Source organism: Numida meleagris, chromosome 20, assembly GCF_002078875.1.
Source record: "Numida meleagris isolate 19003 breed g44 Domestic line chromosome 20, NumMel1.0, whole genome shotgun sequence".
Lineage (NCBI taxonomy): Eukaryota > Metazoa > Chordata > Aves > Galliformes > Numididae > Numida > Numida meleagris.
In genome coordinates, this window is record NC_034428.1 from 3,409,218 (window position 1) to 3,434,416 (window position 25,199).

The 25,199-nt window shown below is 48.5% G+C and overlaps 2 protein-coding genes across 7 annotated transcripts in view; one reads left to right on the plus strand and one right to left on the minus strand.

Moving 5' to 3' along the window:
* GPR157 (G protein-coupled receptor 157) overlaps positions 1 to 13,117 on the minus strand; it is a 49,464-nt gene extending 36,347 nt beyond the window's left edge. The window contains exon 1 of one of the 4 annotated variants that reach the window (XR_002444410.1): positions 13,029 to 13,117. The gene's annotated coding sequence lies outside the window, so the exon portion shown is untranslated. Of the gene's footprint in view, positions 1 to 5,465; positions 5,990 to 10,269; positions 10,394 to 13,028 lie in introns of those variants that run through there. The other 3 variants (XR_002444419.1, XR_002444409.1, XR_002444411.1) reach the window with 3 other exon arrangements.
* H6PD (hexose-6-phosphate dehydrogenase/glucose 1-dehydrogenase) lies at positions 12,494 to 24,698 on the plus strand. Of its 3 annotated transcripts, none has more exons than XM_021417369.1 (6): positions 12,494 to 12,673; positions 14,482 to 14,656; positions 16,318 to 16,974; positions 18,156 to 18,273; positions 19,892 to 20,161; positions 20,830 to 24,698. In XM_021417369.1, exons 3-6 carry the CDS (start codon positions 16,348 to 16,350, stop codon positions 22,185 to 22,187), a joined length of 2,373 nt encoding a protein of 790 aa, XP_021273044.1. In that variant the 5' UTR covers positions 12,494 to 12,673; positions 14,482 to 14,656; positions 16,318 to 16,347; the 3' UTR covers positions 22,188 to 24,698. The 3 variants fall into 3 exon arrangements, with proteins under 3 accessions (XP_021273044.1, XP_021273045.1, XP_021273046.1); XM_021417370.1 differs by lacking the exon at positions 12,494 to 12,673 and adding an exon at positions 12,696 to 12,927; XM_021417371.1 differs by lacking the exon at positions 12,494 to 12,673 and adding an exon at positions 13,156 to 13,288.

The following is a 25,199-nucleotide window of genomic DNA, read 5'->3' on the forward strand; positions in this document are numbered from 1 at the left end:
TTCAGTCGTTCCCCCCCACTTCCCTGCAATGTCCTTCGCCGAAGAGTTCAGATAGGGCTTTTGCTGCAGTGCATCAAAGAGAGGGTGACTTGCCAGCAAACCACGAAGAGTTCCCTCCTCTGCACTTCTCCCCCACCCATCCAGGGCAGAGGAGCTGACACTTGGTAATTGGAGGCTGAAGGACTGCCTCACCTGCCTGCAGGTCCCAGTCTCACTTGCAGCACCCCTCCTCTAAACTCCTCCAGGTGCACTCAAGGATCCTGCTCGGTTTTACCCTCTGTGTGCCATAGCCTCATTTACACAGCTTCTCTGCAGAGCACCTCTGCGCTGAGAGATGCTGGTTCTAATAGCTCCATGGGCAAGAAGGCCTCAGAGCCAGGATCATGTCCCAATATTCAGCCTGAGGTCCATCCTCTCATGGCTGCAACCCCCTGTCCTAAGCCACAAGCTCGTCCACAGCCCAGGTTAACCCAGAGGTGGGTTTCAGCGCACAGCTTCCTCCTGCCCTCCAGTTCAAGGACATTTGCTCCATGCCCCTCTTTGCCTGGAGAGGTTCAAGTGCTGCTCTGGAGCACAGCAGGCGCTCGAGCGCTTCCACAAATCGCGCAAGGAGACAGGCTGCAAGTCCTGCTGCCAACAGCACTGCTGCATTGGCACAGCAGTTACTTCCACCAAAAAAAGCAGATTTGTCACAATGCAAAAAGTTGCACTCGAGCATCCCCTAGGAGAAGGGATGCATAGAGAAGCATTTCTGAGCCTGGGAGCTATAACAGCACCTTAGGGATGACCCCAACTAGCATCTTCCCCACTGTTCTTCCCCATCAGATAGTGACCTTCAAATCTGAAAATCTCTCCCCTTAATCCCCCCCCAGTTTAATCGAAGTGTATTTAATCAGATGACTCTCCATCTTCTCTGAACAAAGCTTCTGACAACATGCGTAGGACTGATGCTAAATTGCAATCCACATATTGTAATCTCAACATTTTTCACCAACAATTCAAGGTCAGTAGCTCATTCAAGGCCAGTTTCGTGCTTTTCTTGAATATCTGAGCTGAACTTCACTAAGCAAGGACCTTATTTTCCTTATTTTATTTTCACAGGATTCAACAACTTCTGCTGCTAAACCAAATGTAGAATAACTTCAGTAAGTATATCCTTCATTAATTTTATTCTTTAAGAACAGAGCGCTTTCTGCTCATCACATGTAAGCTTTTCAAATGAGGTAAGCTTTGCCCTCAGTTTACAAGCAGTTATTTTCTGCAGAATATCGATGCAAATTAAAACCCATTTAGATTTGCCAAATTTCAGTTCTTGCTCACTCCATGGTAGGGACTCTCCCTCCCAAAAAGACCAGTTGTCTGAAAAGCAGGGGAAAGGCACAAGGAGGGCAGCTGAACAGCAAGCCTGCTGCAGCTCGGCTCTCCCAGCATAATTAGAAATTCTAATGGTTGAGCTGGAAAAATTACATCTTAAGGACATTTATGTCCAGGCATAGAAGTAGAGGGAAAAAAAAAACCCAAAACATTAAGATTCGTGGCACATGGGAATTCTTGTGTTCACATGTCAGATGGGGATGGGCCGAAAGCAATTTACAGCAGCTGGTAAGGCTTTTTAATACACTGGTGCATCACACTGCACAACTGAGACAGCCAACAGCTCCTCCGCCCCCTGCATTCCCCATCACTCGACATTCTGCAGTGCAAGAGCCAAGTGCAAGAATCTGCGGAGGTTTTGCAAGAAGCAGCCTCTCTCTCCCTTGCCCCACTCCAAATCTTTCAAGTTTGTGGAAAAAAAATGGGCAGAAGTGCTAAACGCCCGACACAGTTATTCAGGAAGGGCACGTTTATCTTCCTGACTCCTCACAGAAGCCAGCATTACTGGTGGCCCTCCAGTTGGGGCCCAGTAGCAATTTTTAAATTCGCCTTTGTAGAAGACAAGGGACCCTTCCTCATATCACTTCAACTTCTCCTCTCAAAACCAGACCTCTCACAAGAAAGCAATTCACAACAAGTTTTCTGCAGTACCACATAATACCCAGGGAGCATATATTTAATTAGGGGGTGCAGGGGAAAAGAAGCACATTATCTAGGAAACAAGCAGCATTTGTAGAGCCTGTCATGCAGCCTGCTATTGCAGCACACCACATTTGACCAAGCACCATCAAGGGCAAGAGTTAAACTGCAGACATAGCCAAATATTTAAAGGATTCATGCCTTTTGCAGTGGAGCACCACACAGGATCCATGACCTTCTCCTCCAAAAACACATGCTGTCATTTGACCCAGTCTTTCTTAACCATTTTGATACCAGCCATTGGAAATGCATAACAGAGAAAAAGATTGCCATTTAAATCTCACTCATTACGCATGTGGAGGAGCAGTGCTACCTGAGTTCTAGAGCCAGAGCTGGCTTTAACCAAGAATTTGGTGTGGCAGACCTTTAAGTTCATGAGCCTCAATAGCAGGCAGTGATGATAGTCTTCCTTACATGTTATAAAGCCAGCACTTTTTTCAAGACACCTTACACTCCTTCAAAAAACAAAAAACCAAACAGCTAGCAGTGGCAGCCCAAATGCTAGAACTCACTCTAGCATCAATAGCAGCCAGAAAAACAAACACATTGCTTTCCAGAACAGAGATGGGCATTAAAGGAGGAAATGGGCCAAAATACAGTCTTTCACTAGATGCAGCACCATCTAGATGTCAGAAGCACAATCTGTACGCTGACTCGGGCTTTTCAGTGAATTGACAGGTTAAATTCATTCTTTCTGGATATTTATCATGGTGGATTACCATGAGCATTGTACAGAAGTCTAAGGTGGTACTAGAGGTGCTGTGAGCTCCAACTACGGTTTAATGTGTACTGAAGATGCCTCTCCAGGTGTGCAAAGCAATGAGCTGCTGGGGCAGCATAGGATGCAACAGGACAGAGCATCAGGTCCATCCTCCCTCCTTCCCTCCCCCAGCACTCAGGTGTTGGCTCATCTTTTGCAACCTGTCCTCCCATTGCTCAGCACTGAAGGGGTTCTTCGCCCTTGGTTTGCTTTCAGTAGTATGTAACCAGTTATACTTCACCTGAAGAGATTACCACAGGATGGCACTTCAGCATGGGCTCCCATGCGAAACACACAAGCCTCCATGTGGCTCATTCTTGTCCTCTATGATCATTCTGAGTTTCTACACCTGGTACAGTCATCCCGCCAGGTTGTTAAGGAGACCTGTCAAAAGCTCTTGTGATCACTTCTAGAGAGCCAAACTTCAGAGAACGCAGCCATTTCCCTGGCAGAACCCACGCTTCTGTGACTTCTAACAATTCTGATGAAGCCTGCTCTCCTGTTCAATTTCAGAGCAGTTCATAGTTTCTGCACGGTTTTTTCTTGTAAAGGCAGAGACTGATAAGCTCTTATACTCGTTGCCTTCCACAGCACTCATATCATGGAGCACCCCATCACCTGCCTCAGCCCTCGGTGATTTACTGAGCTCAGTTACTATGATTTTGCTCCCATTCCAGAGGTTAGAGTGGTTCTTCAAAAATGCCAAACTTGGGCATAAGTACTTCAAATGAAATGAAGTCTCTTAACTCATTAATACGATGATGTAAGGAAAATGTAAGTAACAGCCTTAGCAAGCTGCAGAAAGTCTCCGCATCGCAGCCATGGGAGGTTCTCTATCACTTCAGCTTTTGATTTACATCACACAAAGTTAACGGTTTGGTCTTCACGTCATCTAAGATTCCTTTCACACCTTCAAGACAGAGGCCAGGGAGCTCTGATGGAAGATCCACAAGTTTGACTGCACGTAACAAAGCTCCTCTACCACCAGCTTGCATTGCGTGACCTTGAGAGATCGAGCTCTGGTCCCAGCTTCCCTGCTCCGCCATGAGGGTAACGCTTACCTTTCCTACAGATCTGCCTGGCTTTCCCCAGTCCTTGTGCAAGTCTAAGATAAAAACCACCATAATTATAGATGTAATCAATGTAAACATACACTTACCACTCAAATAAAATCATAGACGGTTGCCTCCACCTCAGTGGGGACAAGAACACCCTTCCTGGCGGTGAGAGACATCGCTAAAATAGGGCAAGTCAAATACTTGGTCATTTCAGACACTGCTAATGTCATCCAGCAGCAACTCCACAGCAGCCCCAGGGACCGAACTTGGTCAGTGCGGTAACAGCCGCCTGCTCAGTAGCCTTCCCCCTTACATGGGTACACAAAATGAAATCCCCATCTACAGGGATTTCAGCACAGCTCACTGCACTGCTATTTCAACAGAATTGGTAATTGCTCAAACTGCATTTTTTCCCCCTTCCCCCATTAATTCATATAGCCACAAAGTCTGTGGAATTGGCAAGAAGGTATCATGCAGTTAACAGAGGTAGTTTTAAAATAGGGAAATGCATGTTGCTGCCAGGCATCTCTACGTCCAAGCGAATTTTCATACTTTGCAGGTATAAACGCACTCCTCACACCACTAGCAAACAGCGTGAGGAACGCAACTTATATTCCCAGAGCAAAAGGCTGCGCTAAGGCATTTCCAGGTTAAATTTAACTTTTGAAGGCATTAATGCTCAGAGGGCACGAGAGCACTCTGCCTGGATTCGCACGCTGCCTCCTAAGCCCGGATCAGCAGACACGAGCGCACAAGGACACGGGAGAAGGGCGCCGGAGCCGCGGTGCGCGGCCGGGCACTGCGGGATTCCCTCAGCCCGGAGCCGGGGCACGGGGCGGGCGGCCGGGGGGGGCTGCGGAGCGGGGCTGGGGCACCCGGCGGGGGCTCTGCGGCGCGGGGGGAGCGCTGGCTCCGCCGCACCCTTAAAGCCGCAGGCTCCTGCGGGCTCCGTTTCCCCTCGACCCCGCCACGCAGCCCCCGGCTGAGGGGGTGACAGAGAGGAGAGGTGCGGGGAAGGAGGGGATGCGGGAAGTTTCCTTTCCCGAAGTGCTGCATCAGCAGCGAGCCGGTGCGTCCTGATGCACTCCTGCAAAGGCTCTGCAGCTTAGCACAGGGCTCGGACTGCAGCACAACTGCACCAGCCCAGCGGCACTGAAATCCCACCACCTGACTGGAGCAGCCATCGGCAGAGAATGCAGAAACAGAGCTCCCGACGAGTAATTGCAGTGGGTTTGATTTGCTTTTTTCTAATCGTTTTAAAAAGCAGATTAAAAAAAAAATAATAATTTTTTCTGATTCAGCCTCCCTCATATCGGTCCCAGGGAGAATTGAAAAGGTAGAAAGGAAATGAAATGGATTAAGTTTAATTAGCAATCACCCACCGTAAGTTGGGCTGGGTTTAATCTTTTATCAATTACAAGAGAACCCTGCAGGAGGAAGGACCGCAGCCTCCCTTTAAAACGCCTCCTTCCTAAAAAAAGGAAACGACAAAAAGAAGGCATGCAAAGGAAAGATCTTCCACTAAACCAGGTTAGGAAGCCCTCCTTCCCTCCCTCCAAAGTTGCCTCTCTTACCCCAAATCCACTCTGCAGAGCTGTGCTTTCTCAGAGATGAAGTGCTGTCTAGAGCAGCAAAAGTTGCAGACTGCTGCTCCTGCGAGGGAGGCAGGACCTGGCATAAGTAGTGCCAGACGGGTCCTCGCATTGAAGCGATGCCGGGGGAGCCCGGAGCTGCTCAGACAAGCAGGGAAAAAAGGGGGGAGGGGGAGTTAAAAAGTCTTAAATCCCTGACACTGCAAGAACCCTGATCCTATAGGATCGTGTCTGAAAAGCAAGCGCTCGCTCTGTACAGCCCCATTTCCTGACAAGGCAGAGACTCGAGCCGTTTGATTGCCTGCTGGGTTTTCTCACCTGGTGATGTTGCTGTTTGCAAGGGAAGAAATGAAAAGCGAGTCAGACAGCCGCAGAAGCCTCTCAAGCGTGCTCTGCTCCCACCTAAGCCAGTCTGAATTTGGGGGGCAGGCTGGAACTCGCTCAGGAGTCGGCACGCCTGCTCAGGCAGACAAAACTGGAGAGATGCAGGGAGAGCACACTAACTTTGATCTTTAAGGACAGGACATGTGAAAAAGAATGGAGAATTTGCCCTCCCCGTGGTATTGCAAGTGCTGGTCTTACCCAAATCAAAAATCTAGACAGAAGCTGCAAGTATTAGTGTTACATTTGAAAAACTAGCACAAAATTAACAAACTAAAAAAACATGCCAAGAAGCACATGGCTTCCATAAACGTCTAACTGGTCTCATTTTCCTCCTGAGACATAAGATGGAGCAAAACCTGACCTGAAGATGTACTGCTAACTTCAGCAAAGCCATACTGCCTCAAATGAGCTGAGGCCCAGGAAAGCCTCTTGCCCTGTGTACGTTTCATTCCTGCCCCTTACTGGATGGCAGGTCACACCATTTCTCTCTCAACTACTCCACTCACAAAGCCAGTGAGAGGGTACCTCTAATGGAGCTGGGAGAGCCCTGCTTTACAGTGGATTCGCTGTCTTCATGGCTGAGAGATGCAGCAAATCAGAGACAACGTGTGCCAGTCCCTTCTCCTTGTGTTGCCTGAATGGGAGAGGTAGCATTACAGCCCAGAACCAGCACCTGGAGAAAAGACTGCACTTTGCACCCTGAAGGTCCCAGTTCCTAGTGATTTCTACTTCTGTTTTTCCAGGCTGCAGTGCTATGTAAGACAGAGAAAACAACTCGAGCTCAAGGTTATGGCAGGATATTGCCAGGGGACACAGCTGAACCAGGCAGCATTTGTAATCTCTAAGTGCCCTGCAGTGAACAGGCCCTGGATCCAGTTGCAGATTGGCAGTTTTGAAACATGTTAATTTTTCATCCACATACTCCAATGTAACACAGCAAAATGCCAAGTGTACACGAGGGTCAAACTAAATTTACTGCTGCCTTTTGGTACCACCCTTGAAAGCTTTTGGATCAAGTTTTCAGATATGCTGATTCTCTTCATCCAAGAGTCCTGGCACCAACTGAAAAACCTTCCCCTTCCTTCTCACCTTCATTACTCTTCCATCTGAGGATTAGTTTTTGACTGGACCACACAGACCTGCCTAGCCATTTCATAACCCAAATGCACAGGGTGCCTGTTTGTGCCAGGTAAGGTGCACTACATGCGGATGGAGATTTGCGTTTAGCGTGCAAGGTGTCATTGATATTTGCTCAGCAGAGATCTAGCTTAGGATTCAGGGGACTGGGTCCTGGATCCACTTTTTACCACTATTGCATAAATTCTTAATAAATGCTTACTTCTCAGTGATTTGCAACAGAAGAGCAAAGAGAAAGCTGGGTACTCAGCCCAGCATTCAAAATTACTTACACTTTGCTAACAGTATTGTACTGCTGCAGTTATTGCATGGCAGAGCTTGGAGGAGATACTCAACATAAAGAAGCCCAGTTCCTCTGCAACCTTCAGAGACACCCAAGAGAAGGCTAAAACCAACAGCAAGAAGAGCATCCCCTGAACATCAAAGCCTTTTGCTGAGATTTGACATATCACTGCCAAGGTTTGGAAACATTGCTTTATTTCAGCGTTTCACAATACTTCAAGGCCACTCACTCTCCAAACCAGCAACACATAGTTAATCTGTAGTGGATAAGATGAGCAAAAATGCTGCTCTAATGAAACAAAGCTCCAATTGCAATATGCCAAAGAATGCACTGAACAGCATACATCATCCCAAACACTGCGCCAATTCACTGCTGCAACGCAGTCCATTAATAGTAACACAGTTATGCATCGCAGTGCATTTCATTTTGTTATAGGAGGACAAAGATGTCACGATCAAGAAAGATCTTGTTGTTAAACCATCAACTTAATTTTAATGTGGCATTGAGATAAGAGCATAGGGCTATCTTTTAGACTTTGCTTTCCCATGCTGCTATCAGATAGCACAGAGAACCTTTGACTTTCCTCAGCTGTATTCATGCAGCTCAGCTGTTTTGAGTGCGGCAGTGCTGGGCTGATCAGCATTTGGACATGCAGTGCAGCACAGCTCCCCGCTGCATTGTGCCATCAGGCGCTGCCTGCGCTACTCTTCGTGTTAGACCATAAAAGTGATTTCTAGAAAGTGGTTTTGCCTCCATTAAGCAGTTTCCAAAGCTTCCTGGACAGAAAAGTAACTCTACTGCTATAGTAAGCCCTGCATGAGTCAACCGGAAATCAGTGGAAGAGGGGACACTAGTCAAAATGTTGTGCTGTCCACTGATAAAAACCAGGGCCTGAAAATGTGAAAAACAAAAGAGCTGAGATCTGCCTAGTCTAGGAAGCCTCCATATCTTTAAAGTTTTAATCTACCAGAAATGTGCTATTTCTATACTACTCATCTCATGATTATTATTTTAAATCTGAATCAGTATTGAATACTAGTTAGGAAACTGATTACCAGCACAATAATACCCACGGCTGATTTCAGAAGTTCATCAGCCAATCAATATTTACTTCAGGTACCCTAACTATTAAACCCTAACCAAGTGCATCCGGGGGACCTTCAGGTAGCTCAGTAATTGCAGTGCTCCCCACATTTTACAAACCAGGAGGTGATTTCTCTCGCACCCAGCCCTGAAGTTCGGAGCACACCAGCACTGTTCAGTGGACAAAGCATTGCCACAGCACAGCCAGGCCTCTAGGAGCTCAGCAACTGAGCACTGCAAAAGCTCTTGGGCACAGTCTGACAGTGACACAACAAATTACCTGCCTCATGCTTCTTTTCAAAAGATATTAACCCATTACAATATAGACTCAAAAACACTGGAGTTCTGAATCAGTTTGGGAGCCACGTGTGAAGCCTTCTGCTACTGCAAGCTCCAGGTGAAGCTGCCCCATTTCCTCTGTCCTCAGGCACAAGAGAAAGCTATCATTCCCCTATGTTCCAATGAATAAAAACATTTAGTCTATAAATTCCAAACCCCCTTTCTAGCCTCACTCAGCCCCAGACCAAAAGGGAGACTGGAGGCAGCTTGTCTCAGTGCAGGAGTATCTGGGGAAGATGCCAGCACTTTATCTTTCATCTGATGACCAAGCTGATGAGAGAATCACTTTGGTAGAACAGAAAGTAGGCACAGCTGAATTGATTGATCAGTTCTGTTTCAATTCAGTTTGAGCATTTGGTGAAGACGAGCTCTCCTCTCACCCCAAACTCCTTTCCCCTTCTCACTGCTATGAAACACTCACGCTGCAGTTGCATCCTGGCTGCTGAGGGATGCAGACCGCATCCTTGCTGCGGCAGTGCTGCATTGCTGCTGAAGGACTCGCCTCGCGTCTGTGACAGAAGCTTACAGCGGGGCATTAAGTCATGTTTTATTCCCATGGCTGCCTGAGGACAGCAGCAGAGAGGTAATTGCATTAGCTAGTAATGCCATTTACTCAAGCCTCCCAGCAAGCCAGCTGTGTTAAGATGCTTTGCTGCTCCACTCAGGTGGCACACCTGTGAGCCACTCACTGGCCATGATTTCTACAGCTTAAAAGACACAGTTAAAAAAGGAAAGCAGACAAGCAATAGTACCAGGAGCTTTTAGGAGGCAGTATTACTATAATACTCTTTCACCTTGGAGTGTCTCGGCTTTACTTTGATGATAAGCTCTTTAGGAGCCAAGCTACCCAGGCAGAACCAGAGCAACTGGGTCTTGGGAACAACACCTGTGATGACTGCAACAGGCTGCTGTGAGCAGCACTGGGTCAGCCCTCCAGCCTCCCAGCATAGCTTTCATTACTGTCTCTAAGCTTTTTCTTAAAATGGAATTGGTGGATTTCCTCTTTCAGGGATATTCGAGGCTTCCAGTGAGGATGTTTAACCATGCACTGACTCCAAGCACAAGCACAGCTCCAGAACTCATTAAGTACTGGAGCCACTGACCTGACCCCACAGCCATAACAAAATCCTTCTTTCTTACTCTTTCCCACACCGGTTTGGGGACTGCTGTTATGACTTTTATCTTAGCACAGGCTGGTTTTCCAGAAGCCATTAGCTACTTTAATGTTATTTTCTAATAAGAACCCCAGCTGCCGTACAGCTGTTCTTTATTGCTTCACAGCAGCAGTTAACAGCTTTACTCAAAATCATGCGAGCTTGCTAGCCCAGGACTTCAGAGCTTTCCTAAGGCTTAATGCACTCAGCCCAGGCCAGGCTGCAGCAGCATGACCAAGCAGGGCTTCTGGCTTGGGAAGCAACACACAAGAAGAGTTGGAGAATCAAAGATCTACAGAGATTACTCATCTATAGCCACAGCTACAAGTCAGTAGTAGTAGGTGCCTTTGCAGAGCAATAACTTTTAAGTATATTTCTAGACTACATCATCACAAGCACGCCTTACCTCTCTAAGAGGTAGAAATCCCATCTTAGCTAAAGTTCAGTACTCTGCATCCTGAAACTAATTTGGCAGTACAACACCAAAAGGCAACTCAGTCCCACTACACCCAACTCCAATTTAAAATTACTTTTCCTATTCCTAATTAAAAAAAAAAAAAAAACACAAAAACAAAACCCCAAACACGCTTTCAGTTGCTACACTCAAACAGAGCCTTTACCGAAAGCACATAAGATTTTCCCAAACTGATAAGCCAGTCTCCGCAGGTTACTGCTTCCTGCTCTAAAACACCATCTCTCAAGACCAAACAGAACACCTCTTCCTACAGCACTTTTATTTGCTTGTAGAACATCCAGCTCCTTAATGGCCTGTTCCTTGCTAACAAGCCTTTATTCCTTTATTGGCATCACATGTCTCAGCTGTCACACCGGACCTACTTCCCTTAAAGGAGCATGCAGCTGAGCATGTCTGAAAAGGCACTGACAGAAGCATGCTTTCTTCTGACAAAAGTACATTCTGATCCAAACCACCATCCTAATAAAATCTTCCTTGCCCCAAATTATGAGATGTTAGAGCTCCTTAATGAAAAAGCTGAGATATTTTTAACATGGTCAAAAAACCTATTTTATCTTGACCTTCAGCTCAGAAATAGCTGCACCATTTTTTTACAGACTTAGAAAAGAAAAAGACTGCAGAAAGCAGAGCCCCCGCATACAATTCCATCTTCAATATTTAAAGTTTGGCATCCTGTAGCTAGCTGGAGTCTCTCAGCAGAAGATGTTAAACAACTGTCGCTGCTCACAACTTCCAGCTCTATCTACAATAATAGCAGGCTCAAGTGACCAGGGCCTCAGCTGTTCGTCTCACTCAGTGCACCAGAAACATGCAGCAGGGAGATGTGCACCTCAATCATTTCTGCTCAAGTAGATGGCAAAAGCCATTTTTTCTTCCAAGGCACAAAGCAGACTGTAACAGGAACTCCCATTTCCCACTGCCTGCTACACCAGACCCAGATTAGCTCCCGCAAGCCATGCAGGCCTAGTCAGCAGGTCATTAATGGGTTAAGCACACAGCTATGGGATATAGCACGGCTCCCCTAAGCTTCTTGCTAAGCATGCTGTGTAGTAACATCACACATTGTGGTTGGGGGAGATCTCTGGTGCAAGACTATTTTGTCCAGCTGGCTCTTTCAGATGTGTTATTTATCCCCTCCCCAAGATGAATTTGTTGAATTTCATCACTTGAGCTATGCTTGTGATCCACCCTCTGCTGGGTTTCAGAAATAGAGCCACTGCTAGAGGCATTCTACCCAGCCCAAAGCTGCACCGGTAACACAGGAAGAGTCACAACACAGTATGCAGTGTGAATGAAGCAGGGCAGACTGCTGTCTCCTTCATCCCTAATATGGACCTGCGTCCTGCAGACAAACCTTGGTGCTGACAGTCACTGACCCCTTCGCAGTACCACAAAGGGTGTTTATGGAATTGGGCACGCATGTAGGAGGACGGATGAGCCTCCAGAACAGGATGGTAAAGAAGGTTATGACATCAGGAAGTTATACTGCAAACATAATTTAGTTATATCACAAATACAAGCTGGTGTCACCTGTAATGAGAGCCCTAGTGCGGCACTGAGCCCAGTGCTGGCAGTCCCTGAGTCTGACTGCAGCCTGCTTGGGTCTCAGAAACAGCAGCCATGAAGGTTTCTTTATGGAATTTTCATCTAGGGAAATGATACCTATGGCATTGTCCACTCAAGTGAATTTGAAGACAGAAGCTGAGTTCCAGTGAAAGCTTTGCATTGCACCAGGACATTCTACTGGAGCGCTCTGCTGTGTGCATTCCCACTGGCTGGGGCAGTGTTTTGTTCTTCTCCTTTCACTCCACTTTTCCCAAACCTGATGCGTCCAAAAAGTACTGTCAGGCTGAACTGCAGTGTACCCCAGGAGGATAACAACATACCCTATTCGTTTAGAAAATGAGACTGGTGCTGTGTGTGCACACATGGTTAGAAAGGAGCATGCTGCAGTCACACTAATTTCAGAACACAAAGCAACGCGAGGTCTGCAGGTAAATATGGGCTCACAAAGATACAGAGATATAGACAGACAAGCAGAAAATTGAAACTGAAGAAAATTGTTGTGTTTTCCCTTGGTTCCTGAAGCTTCTGGCCTCAGTAAGGGCTTTGTTCTCACGGTATATTAGGAACCTCTCCAGCGCCAGCGGGAGAGTCCGCACCCCTTGCTGTTCGGAGATTCCCTCCCTCCCGACCGTTACAACCAGCGACAACCGCCGCCAACCACAAACTCTCTGGGCGCTGGGAGGAGCGCGGGGCGGGGCGTTGTGCCGGGCCCGCCCGCAGCCTCCGCTCCGCCACCGCGCCCCGCTGGCCAAGCCGGGGTGGGCGGGAGGTGAGTGGGGCGCTGCAGGGCGGGAGATGAGATGAGATGAGATAAGATAAGATGAGGGGGCTCGGCTACTACCGGGGTTTCTCTTGGAGCGGGCGGCGTTCCCGTGTGTGGGGGGGGTTGGTGACCTCTGCGCTTTGTGCGTGGGCTGGGCCGGGCATCCCGGAACCGGCGGGACCCCCCCCGGACGGGCGGTGCGCAGGGAGGGGGAGGGCAGCCCGCAGCGCAGCTTCCCGCAGCATCCTCCGAGCTTTCGGGTACGGCTCCCGCACCCCGCCGGTGCTGCGTGCCCAGCCCGTGTCCTTACCCCGCCGGTGCTCCGTGCCAGCGCCGCGTCCGTGCCCCCTCCGGTCCGTACCTGTCGCTGTTTCCTGCGTCCCCGGCGCTCGGAAAGCCGCGGGGATGTCACGATCCGCTGAGGTCGGGCTGCCGGCGGTGGGCGCTCGCATCGTGGCCGCTCCCCCCGCCGCAGCCTGGCCCCGCTGATCGGTGGAGCCGGGGCGGCCGGTCCGTGCTCCGGGCCCGAGCTCCGCGTTCCGCGACGGCAGCGCGTGGCCCCGCGCTGAACTCGGCCGAGTGCTGCCGCATCTCAGCCTGCCCGCAGCGGGAGCCTGCACGGTAAGCCGCTGAGCTTTGCAGGAGCTGCTGGTGTCATTCCCGCTCCTGCCCGCACGTGCAGAAGGGCAGTGCGGTTTTTGATTCTCAGGGAATGTCGGTAATTCGTGCGTTACACGTGCACGGCCTCGCAGGAGCCCCAGGCCACGCTGCGTTTGGCCACGCGTCTGTTAATTGCTTTTTTAAGCGGGGACGCAGCGGTAGCAAGCAAGCTCCCTTCCCTTTTTCCATGCAGCAGGGGAACCTGTGAGATCCCAAACGAGCTCCTGTCAAACCGGGGCTCCCGCGGGTCAGTGCCCTGGCACACAGTGCCCCTCAGCCCTCCCGTGCTCTGCGTGAATGGGGCCCAGGCGTGTTTTCCCTGAAACGTGGTTGAGTAACTGGGTCCTGTTTGGTTGGGAAATTTGAAAGGGGTATTACTTTTTAATGTGAATTCTGGTGATGATCTGATACAAGAGCAGTAAGTAAACAAACAGCCCTGGGTTTCCTGTGCTTCTTCTGGGCAGTGTAGCTGTGTTTTGCAATTGGCAGTGTTGTGAAACGGGTTTTGAGTTGGCTTGCAAGGGCCATGTGACCGTGTGGCTGAATCCTCCAGCAAGCTGCTTGGCTAATTCACTCATTTCTTTGGTTATGTGGAAAAGAACGACCCACCCAAGCCTTTCCCCTTCCATGGTAGGTACCTGCTCCTCAGCTGTGCTCTCTGTGCAGTAATGGCAGCCCCCAGCGTGCAGTGGGCAGTATGCCTAACCTCCTGGAACAAAGGTTGCTCAAGTAAGCGTAACGGTTACCTTATTGCACTGAGGAACTTTGTCATCTGCATTATAACCCTGTCCCTGTAGCGGACAAAAGAAAACCAAACCTTTGCTTAACACAACAGTTATTTCTAGCATAGGAAAAAGCTTCAGAGCCACGCTTCTGCCCCTATGCAGCTGCCACCACTGTTTTCTGGGTCGGTTAAGTGTATGCGTGGAGGTTAGAGGAAGGAGCAAGGCAGGGGAGGCAGTCACAACAGGAGGCTGAGGAGCTGCACTATGGAGCTTTCCAGGGAAGAGCAGAGGAGTCATGAGTTGCCACAAGTGCCTGCGTTTTGCCCGCTCACAAACAGCAGCCATGGATGGGCTGAGAGTTGGGATGCTGCTCCGTGAGTATGATCATGTTTAATTTGCTGTAATTGGGTCTTTCCTTCCATTTACCAGAAGGGGAACAACCTGCCTTATCTTGCTTGCAAAATCCTGCTCACCTGACCATCGATCGTTGAGTCTGCAGCACTCAGTTGCAGGAGAAGAGAGATCCGTGCTTGGGGCTGTGAGGAAGATGAGTTTCCAGCTGCTTTTGCCACTACATGCTTTGTAAAGCTCCTGTGTTACTCAGGTGAGTCTGCTGGGGAGAGAAACGTGAGATTTATGAAGACCGGTTCAAGCTTAGTGTAGGGAGAGACATTCAGAAGTTCCGTGTTTTATTTGAGCTATTCTCTAGCTGATTTAGCTCCTGTGTTGCTTTTGTGATGGAATAGTGAATTTTGTGAGAGTTTTCCAGTGGGAGAACCAGTCAGAACTGGGACAGCATCTGTGGTTCATCCTCTTTCCATTCAAGAGGAGCAAGGACCAGGCCTTTTTCTCCAGGCTAGGAAACAACAATCTTAGGTAGATGTGGGCTGGGTAGAAGCAAGAGCTTCTGTTTGCACTGCTGTTACTGTGGAGGAATGGAGCCAGTGCAATGTTTTCAAGCCTACTATGAGTGTATTTGTCTGAGGAGACGCTTTTCTGTCTCCCCTTGCCCGCAGAAGAATAAAACCATCGCATTCATTCTCTTACCCAAGATCTGTTTCCCATTTGCACTCTCATGAAGCTGCCATTTTAAAATGATGTAATCATACCAGTGCAAAGCCTAGTGGGGCTACAGTTGCACCAGTATAGAGCCATCGGTGTTTTCCTTGTGTTATCAAAAAATGGCTGTTAAAACATCTTTCCTACCTGCATCCATGCTATGTGGATATCTTTCCCTGCACAGGTAGTTAAATGGTCTAAATCAATTGACCAGAACTAATACTTGTAATGAGAACAGCAGATTAGTATATTCACTTATTCAGGATTTTCTTTTGTGATCTAAGGCCTTTGCCCTGTTTCTAAGTGTAAGAACTGGGTGTGTTGTTTCTCTTAAAAGCAGCTTTCTTTTGGATTAGAGAAACAAGACTAAATAAGAACAAGTAAAGGGTCTTTTTGGCCAGGGAGACCAGCTGTTACCGGCTGCAGCAGTGAGTGGGTGCCCACATGCTCTTCTCTGATGGAAAGCTGCAGTTGGCAGAACACAAACCCAGCATTGTCTCCTGGCTGCGTGCACAACTGTTATGAGACAGCATCTAGGCTGGCTCATGACTAGACTTCATTTTAAGGACTAAACTACTTCTTCCCCTGTGTTTTATCGGACTGTTTGTATCCCAGTAGCTTATTGGAACTTAATTCAGCTGTGTTTACAAGAGTGGTGGTCCACTAGAGTCATGAAAGTGCAGCGTATTGAAGGGAGAGCCTGTGAACTGAACCTGCCAGTGGTCGTGCCAGTGTCTCTGAGCTGCTGTGGCAATATTGACATGAAGCAGTGCCAAGACAGCATAATGTCACTTGAGCAAAGTCCCAAACAGGATGTTGCTGAAAGCAGCAGCCTGAATTTGCTAGCATGTATGTTCATTTGTAGCCAACTCTGAAATTTGCATTAGAATGGATTTCAGTTTCACAGCCTGAAGGCATTGATATTCCCTCATTAATTGGGTTTGGGAAGCAACTCTTGTGCCTATGGTCTTTCAGTAGCACAGACTGATTTCCACTTCTTGGTATGCACAAGGAGACTGCAGTCTTTCCAAGAGCTCCAGTTCCTGCCATGATTCAAATCCTAGAGAGAGAAAGAATTGTGGTTGGGTGGGGGATCCAGGCAGAAGTCGTGGGTTTTGAGCCATAGAAGAGCAGGTGCTTTACATTGTGTTTTGCAGTGTTATAACATGGACTGACTGATTTCTTCTTTAATCCTGTCTTCTGTAGTGTTCCTGGGCCTGTCTCCTCTCTCCCAAGATGCTGAGAAGAGTCCTGTGTACCATGTTGCTCGTGGGAACCTTGCCATCACTGGCTGAGGTGTCCCAGGGCCACATCTCTGTGGTCTTGCTGGGAGCCACAGGGGATTTAGCCAAGAAGTATTTGTGGCAAGGTCTGTTCCAGCTCTACATGGACCAAGTGAGCAGTGGGCACAGCTTCACCTTCCATGGGGCTGCGCTGACAGCTCTGGAGCCAGGGCAGAAGCTGATGTTTGATGTGCTGAAGAAGCTGGCCTGTCCCCCAGATGAATCTCCCAACAGGTGTGCTGTGCTCAAGGACCAATTCCTGAAGCTGAGCCAATACCACCAGCTGAAAACTGCCGAAAACTACACTGTGCTGAACAAGGAGATTGAGATGCTGCTTCACCAGGAGGGGCTGAAGGAGGCTGGAAGGATCTTCTACTTCTCAGTACCACCATTTGCCTACACAGAAATTGCCCGCCACATTAACAGCAGCTGCAGGCCACCTCCAGGCGCCTGGCTGCGTGTAGTGCTGGAGAAACCTTTTGGCCATGACCTGGAGTCAGCCCAGCAGCTGGCTGCAGAGCTGACGAGCTTCTTCAGGGAAGAGGAGATGTACCGGGTGGACCACTACCTTGGCAAACAGGTAAGAAGCATGCAATGCTCAGCCCCCTCCAAAGCTGAGGGTGGCTGGGGGAGTGCTGGATGTCAGCTCTGCATCTGATGGGAGTGTTGGTCCCCTCTCAAATTCAGGCAGTGTCACTGAATGTGCTCCCAAGATCCATTGGTTTACGTTGCCCTATACTGTTGTTTATGCTCTGTAGTGTGTTGCTGTCTGTCCCCTTGCAGAGCAGAGCGAATGTGCAGATGAGCTTTTTTCCAATTGTGTTGAAGGTTCCCTCTCTAGTGGGAAGCCAGGGTGTAGTGTTAAACTGTGTGCGTGCATGAGGGAGAGGTGCAGAATTCATCTGGTCTTCTCGACAAGGTCAGGGCTTTGGTTTCGCTGAGTAAGCGATGCCCTTTCCCTCTCGCAGTTCTTCCATCTCATTACACACAGGCCCTTTGCTACAGTGGCTTCTAGAAGCAGTTTTTAATTTGATATGATATGAAGCTGATGGGATGTTAGCTTTGTGGGATGATTGGAAGGCTTCCTCCTGTCCTGTGCTTCAGGCAGGGCATGGGATCTGCCTGCTGCAAGGATGGCTCAGGATGTGCAGACTGCATTGTTGCAGAGGGAAGTGCATTCAAGGACGTGCCATCCTTGTGTCAGGGAAATGTAGTAGCACACTTTGAAAGTAGTTTGTTCCAGCCATAGCCTTGTGGCCAGATTATACTCAGAAAGGTGCATGAGCAACTATAAGAAGACCACCTCTGCTAAGACGGTTTTTGTTTTGGTTTGGTTTTGTTGTTGCTTCTTTTTTCCTTTTTCTTTTTTACTGTTTCTTCCCCCAGAGCAGATGGCTTTAGTGTTGTAAGCACCTGATCTGATGTATTTCAGATCCTTGGAGCTGTACATTAGTCCCAGGATGATCTGACTCAGCTCTTTGTCTATCGAAGGATATAAACTGAGTGCCCTGTAGCTTGCTTTTCAGCCTTTTTCACATGAAACCTGGAAATGCTTCAGCAAAACCTTTAATGTACAGTCAGTAGAGACCCCATTGTGTACTATCACAGGCTCTTGATGATTTTTCCCTTCTCGCTCGCTCTGCTTTCTGCTGTGTGGCCCTCTAGGGCTGGCCTTATCCCAGTGTTGGATGGGGCAATGAGGAGGAGATAGTGTAGAAATGTGCTAAGTTTTTGTTGGGTGTTTGATCTTTCTTTTCGCAGGCTGTAGCCCATATCTTGCCTTTTCGAGATCAGAACCGTCAGTTTCTGGATCCAATTTGGAACCGACATCACGTGGAAAGAGTAGAGATCGTCTTGAAGGAGATTGTGGATGCTAAAGGTTTGTGAAGCAGCCATTCAAAGCTAGGGTGACTGTGTGAGAGAGACAGCTAGCAGGCTTATTAATTACGTGAAAGTGCCCCCTGAGGCAGTGCTGGTGCAGGAACACAGAAGTGCAGGTGGATGACATGCTGCTCCCTGAAAATGGAGAGAGACTGTCATATTTCCTGTGCTAGGGACTGAATCACCTTCCGGGTAGTGTTGCTGCTTCCAAGAAAAGATTCCCACTGGAATTCAACTGCAGGTCGGTAGAAGCCCCACATTTTTTTTTTTTTTTCTGCTATGGACCTTTGGAGGAATTTCAGGGAGTTGTCTGCAGTTCAGGGATCCTAGGTCTTAGTAAGAAGCATTGCATTTGGAATTGATGCAATCTAAAGCCACCTCGGTTTAGTGATGTGATCATCTGGCCATTTTATTGGCAACCTTTTTTGTTCCTGTTCTGTTAGTTATCAAGCTTGAACTGAGTATATGTTTGCAGTATCCTTTGGAAGATGCTTTTGCATCTTTTGCTTGGGCATTTCTCAAACTGCCTTGTCAGTACCCAGGTCAGCCTGGGTTTGCCTGTCTCATTCCCTTCCTCTCGATAGTAAGAGCCTTGCAGAGAGTGGAAAAAAAAACAAGGCCAGAGTTGCTAGCATGGATATCCTGCTGAAGGACATGGCTGCAATCTCCCTGCAGTCCTGCAGCATCTGCTCTGCAGTACTCAGCATAAAGCACTGGGACTGGACTGCCACCCGCAGCAGTTCTTGGGATGTCAGGCGCCCTCAGTTCTGCAACATCAGGGTTGCTTTTCCACTCCCCTAACCACCTATTCTACCTTCCTCCCTCCTTCTCACCCCCAGCAACCACAAACTCGATTAATGCTACTTTACGAGGCTCTGCGGAATGTTTGATTTGGCAGCCTAGACCTCAGTTGGGCCTGATTTTGGGAGAGAGAAGCACTGCAGAGAGGTTTGGGGAGAACAGTGCTGTGTGTGCGTAGTCTCAGCTACTCCCTGTGCACTCCCCTCTCTGAAAAACATTGTCATTTTTCATTTGATGTCGTCTTTCCTCTCTGTGGCTTCAGCTGCAGCCTGGCTCCCAGCAAGTCTGCAGCATTGATTACACTAATGAATGTGCCTTTGGATTAGAGCAAGGGAGATAAATGTATCAATCAATAGGGGAAGCCTATGGCCATGATGTAGTCTGCAGTGTGCAGCTTGCTGCTGTTGGATCACAGAAAGGTATCTGCTTGAGTCACGTTCATTATGAGTGCATTGTCTTCCTCCCCCTGAATGAGCAGTCAAACAGAGGGAGAGAAGCAGAGCTTTGTGCACAAAATTTTGTCTCTCGAGGGCATGGCCCAGCCAGAGCCTCCTGAGGACAGAAAATCAAGGGAAAAGATACAGAAGAGTGCTGCTCACTGCCAGGGCTGAATCTTCATTTTAGTAGCAGGGGTATATCAGAAGCCCCTTTGAAGGGAAAGGAGAGGCTTGATAGGTTCGTGGTAACTGTTGGGTCAGAAGAAGAGCAGCACAAACCAGTTTTGGTCTTCTTAGCACACACATAGCACAAGCAGAAGGCAGGGCTGCATAACACTCCATCCATTTATCAGTATCCTACCTTCTCATTGTCCTCAGGCCGCACCAGTTTCTATGAGCAGTATGGAGTCATCCGGGACGTGCTGCAGAACCACCTCACTGAGGCCCTGACGTTCCTGACCATGGAGCTCCCAGGCAACCTGAGCAAGGCTGAAGAAGTCTTGCAGTGCAAGCTGCAGGCTCTCCAGTCCTTGCGAGGCCTGGAGAAACAGAGTGTTGTGCTGGGTCAGTATCAGTCGTATGCCAGCCATGTACAGGAGGAGCTGCAGAAGGGGCAGGACTATGTCAGCACAACACCAACCTTTGCAGGTGAGCTTTTTGATCTGGGTTCTGGAGAGGAGGAGTACTCTAGAGCCAAGGAGAGCAGGAGAGGAGAATCCTCACTCCGTGATACTGGACCTCACCACTGGCACAGAGATGACTCCAGGCATCCACCAGCATGGTACCTGGGACCTGTAAAAGCATAGTACTATTGTCATTTTTGTTAACTAGTAATGCTACAAATGGGAAGCATTGCACAAGAGCAAAGTACTTTTATTCTTGCTAAGCTCTGTGTGTTATTCTTAGGAGTGGCCTGCAAACTCCTTTGTTTTCTCGTAAAGTTGAGTTGCTTTCTGCATTTGAAGGGTAAAGCATTGGGAGTTCTTCAGTTGACAGCCAGAGGTGGCCTTGTGGTCTGTGCTGTGTTTTCTTAACATCAAAGGTTTTGTCTGAATGATATTCATGCTTAGAAATTCCTTCAAGATAAAAAGAGGTTAAGCAAGTAGGATACTTGGGAGGAAGCACAGGGTACCTGGACAGCAGTTACACCTGTGTTGTCATTAAAGAGCTAAATGTGGAGCAAGAGACACAGTGAATGCTAGGGTTTCTGGGAGGGAAGGAAGGAGAGTGATGGCTAGATGACAGCTCCTCACAAATCTGCTTGCTGTTCAGGCTCCAGGTTGAATTTGATAGCTGAGATCACTGTGTCATTTCAGGTGTGCTCGTTCACAGTGACAGCCTGCGTTGGGAGGGAGTTCCTTTCCTCCTTACTTCTGGAAAGGCTCTGGATGAACGAGTAGGTTATGTCCGTGTGCTCTTCAGGAACCGGGCCTACTGCACGCAGAGCGAGGCTTTGAGGGATGCAGGGCACAGCCAGTGTAAACCCAAGCAGATTGTATTCTACATTGGACACGGCGCTCTCAATTCCCCCGCAGTGCTGGTGAGCAGGAACCTTTTCAGGCCCATCATGCCAAAAAGCAGTTGGAAAGAAGTTGTAGGGCAGCCAGACCTGCGTATTTTTGGACAGCTACTGTCTGATTACTATGTGTACAGCCCTGTGAAAGAGAGAGATGCGTATTCTGTCCTCATCTCCAACATCTACCACGGCAGGAAAGACTTCTTCATAACCACCGAGAATTTGCTGGCCTCCTGGGCATTCTGGACACCACTGCTGAACAGCATTTCCCACCAGGCCCCACGCCTCTACCCTGGTGGGGTGGAGAACCAGCACTTCTTAGACTTTGAAATGATGAGTGGGGAACTGGCATTCACAGTGGCGGAGCCAGTGGAATTGCTGAACCCCAGTGGGCCGATGCCAAGTGATTACAAGACGATCCAGTCAAAATTTCGACAAAGCCCCCTGGTCTCAGCGTGGTCTGAGGTCTTGATTTCCCAGCTGGCTTCTGATGTTGAGAAGACAGCAAGCAGAGCCGTGGCACGCTCTGGGCAGTTCCACTTGGCCCTCTCAGGCGGCTCAAGCCCTGTGGCCCTATTCCAGCGGCTGGCAAGGCACCATTATGACTTCCCATGGAGGCACACCCATCTCTGGCTGGTGGATGAGCGTTGTGTCCCACTCACTGACCCGGAGTCCAACTTCTTCAGCTTGCACAACCACCTCCTGCAGAGCATCAGAGTTCCCTACTTCAACGTTCACCCCATGCCCGTGCACCTGCACCAGCGGCTCTGTGTGGAAGAGGATGGAGGCACAGAGCTGTATGCCAAGGAGATCATGGCCCTGGTGGCCAACGCCAGCTTTGACCTGGTGCTGCTGGGGGTAGGCACTGATGGGCATACAGCCTCACTGTTCCCCCACTCTGAAAACGGCCTGGAAGGGTCTCAGGCTGTGGTGCTGACCGAGAGCCCTGTCAAACCTCACCAGAGGATGAGCCTCAGCCTGCCCCTTATCAACAAGGCCAAACAGGTGTTTGTCCTAGTTATGGGGAAGGGCAAGCATGACATCACCACGCAGATCAGCAGGGTGGGCCATGAGCCAAGAAAGTGGCCTATCTCAGGTGTCAGCCCCAGCTCTGGACAGCTGGTGTGGTATGTGGATTATGAAGCTTTGCTTGGATGATGTTCCTAGTGTCCCTCTTCCCTCGTTATCCTGGCTCTTACAGCCTGGATTTTCCTACACAATGTCCATGTTTTTCTGTTGCCAGCAGCAGCTTCTTTTCTAACAGAGTGCTGTCGTCTTCTGGGAAATTGGTGGCCTGTGGTGCCTCTGGCGTTACAGCTCAGCTCAGTGTGCAGAGCTAAGCAGGAGCCAAGAGCCCAGTGTGGCACTGCTGGCTCTGCCAGGACTCCCACTGTGACTTTGTACAGATTACCTCACCTTGAAGTGCCTCAGTTTCTCCTCTCAGGCTTTTATGGTTTTTAACACTGAGCTACCTCGCAGACAATGGGAGACATTAAATTAAATACCTGCCGAAATTTTTCTTTTTTATTCTCAGGTTTGAAGATGGACACGGTAATGATGTGTCCGTCCTCTGCTCAGCTTTGTCTGGGATGGAGTTGTAGCCTCAGCGAAATGAGTCTTATGTGCACGTAGGTCTGTTGTCCTGTCCATGCAGCCCATCGTGATGTCAGCCAGCACAGACCATGGCTGGGCTCACCTGCAGCTTTCATGGCGTGTGGCCCCTAAATGCTGACACCAATTTGCAAGCTCTCTGTAGTTCTGGGTCTTTGCCAATTGCCAAGCAGCAGGGGCTGAGTCTATATGCAGTTATTTGCTGGTTTCCTTAAGTGGGTAGCTGGTACCGTGGGGGATGGAGAAGGATACCACACTGCTTTTTAGGCTGTTAGAATAATGGGGACAGGGTGAGGAACATGGCAGTTCACAAAGCTGTTATTTCCCTGCAGCACAATAATTATTGAGGGAAAAGCTTGGTGTTCAGAATAGTCATTTGTGTTTAGCCAGCAAAGGAGTGGTGTTTTCCTTATCCATCTTGTGTGTTTGTCTCATTCTGTAAAACATTTTTGTCTGTCCTCAGAATTGAAGCTCGCAATGCCATTCAGTGGCTTATGTGTCCCTTGTTACATTGCACGTTAAGGTAGTTACATGTGTGGGGGTGGTGGGATTTCAACTCCAGGACACTGACTTAGAATGGGAGGGGATTTTCTACGCACGTCCACTTTTAGTCGTATGGTCTGAGGTTTGGGTGGTCCTGTGTGGAGCCACGAGTTGGACTCAATGATTCTTATGGGTCCCTTCCAACTCGGGATATTCTGGATGGAAGTGCCGGGGCTGGGGGTGATGCAGGGACCCCAGTGCTGACGTGAAATGGCACCTGGACCCCAGGAAGCAGCAGTGAGTTGCGTGGCATGAGGCTGTGCCACCCTTCGTGGCCCTGTAGCCTCCAAGGAGAAAGTGAGATCCTCAGTAGTTGGGCCTGGGGTTTAGTGACCCTTCACAGGCCTGTAGTTCCACAGGATGGGGAAGGAAGGAGGCTTTGCTTTAAGCAGCTGGTCGATAGGCATTGGCCTCAAATCCTTCCCTGCCCAGGGCATCTGCTGAATCCTGGTGACGAGGATGCAAATCAAGTTGCAGATAATTGCTATGGTCTGGCAGCACATGGACAGTTTGAGTGGCCTGTGCTCTCAGGTTCTCAAGTCCTTGCCTTTCAGCATAATGCTCATCTTAATGCAGAAATCAGAATTCTTATCCTCTGCTAATTGTGCAGATAAAAGAGCACTGAGCAAACTCCAGAGAGCTTGTTAGTTGTCAGCAGTCCCTAGGCAAACAGGGCCAGGGAGAGCATGAGCTGGCAGAAACTGTGGGCAGCAGGAAGAGGCCAAATTCTCAGGGACTGGCTGTGGTTTCTGGCAGCCCCCTCCCAAGCTTGCAGATGGTGCTGAAAAACGGCATTTTGTGCACTGCAGCTGACTAAGCAGAGCTGAGCTGCCCTGACGCACATCACTTTGCTCTTGCATGGGAAAGGATGGGACTTGTGGTGGTGTAGCTGTCTCATCTGCAGAAGAAAGACAAGTGCCTTACCTGGCCTGCTCTAACGACTGGGATGATTGGTTATCCCTTTATTCGGAGTGTGCTCATCAATACATTTGCTACTGCCTGTTCTGTGGTTTCAGCAGGCTTAACTACCAGCAGAAACACAAAAGGGTGAAAATAAATTGCTTGAGAAGAGAATAGCATAGAAGCGCAGGAGGAAGGCAAGCACTGCAGGCTTCTGGGTGCAAGTGAAGTCTGGAATAAGAGTATACGCCTGAGGAGTTAACTGGAATAAGTAGATGAGTGCTAGCAAACACTGGCTCCAAAGTATACCACAGTGGCTGAAACAGCTGTGCAGAGGAAGATGTGTTAGGTCTGGTATGTCCATAAATTTAAACGTCACTTTTCTTCTTTAAACAAAAGTGGCCATGTTAACTTGAATCTACTTCTTGTGTACTTGGAGTGAGGGAACAAGTTATAATGAAAAATGGATCAATGTGAGAGTAAATATGTTGTTAAAATGGCAGAATCTATTCCTACTTTACAGATGACTGTGGCATTTGTGTTTTCTCGTTTCTGTGCATTCTTTTTTAATATTTGGCTGGTACCTTTCAAAATAAACGCTGATTTTTATTTTTAGAAGGGTTTATTTGCACTTCTAAATGATGTTCTTACCACCAGCAACCCAAGAGCGGCTGTTCTTTAGGGCTGAACACAGGGTTCATTTGGGAAGTCTCCAGTGGGTCACCCTGAAATTCATCCTGATTTTATAAAAAATCAGTTAGAAACTTATGTGTGTGTATTCCTCAGTGAGCATAGCTGTCGAGGCTGTTTGGTTTTCTCGAGCACTGTATATATTTTTTTTCCACAGACATTCCTTTTAAACTCTTTAATACTTAGCATTTGCCCAATGAGAAATAAATATTTTGAAATGTATAACATTTGTGACTGGCAAGAGGGAGACTGTGGATGGGAAGAAGGGCAGAACCAGCAACAAATCTGAAGGAGAAGAATGGTAGAAATCCACTGGGCTATAGGCCAAGGAGCAGTGCTATTTTTATTTTGTGAAAGCTATTAATAGTAGGCGTGCACCTTCCTGAGAGATTGTGTATTAGCCTTTCTTTGCAGAATCAAGTCCAC

Bases quoted from the DNA above. Each gene is read 5' to 3' on its own strand.
- H6PD (XM_021417369.1), top strand. From the start codon at position 16,348: ATGCTGAGAAGAGTCCTGTGTACCATGTTGCTCGTGGGAACCTTGCCA. The intron at 16,975-18,155 runs GTAAGAAGCATG...TTCTTTTCGCAG, and splicing joins ACCACTACCTTGGCAAACAG to GCTGTAGCCCATATCTTGCC. The intron at 18,274-19,891 runs GTTTGTGAAGCA...CATTGTCCTCAG, and splicing joins GGAGATTGTGGATGCTAAAG to GCCGCACCAGTTTCTATGAG.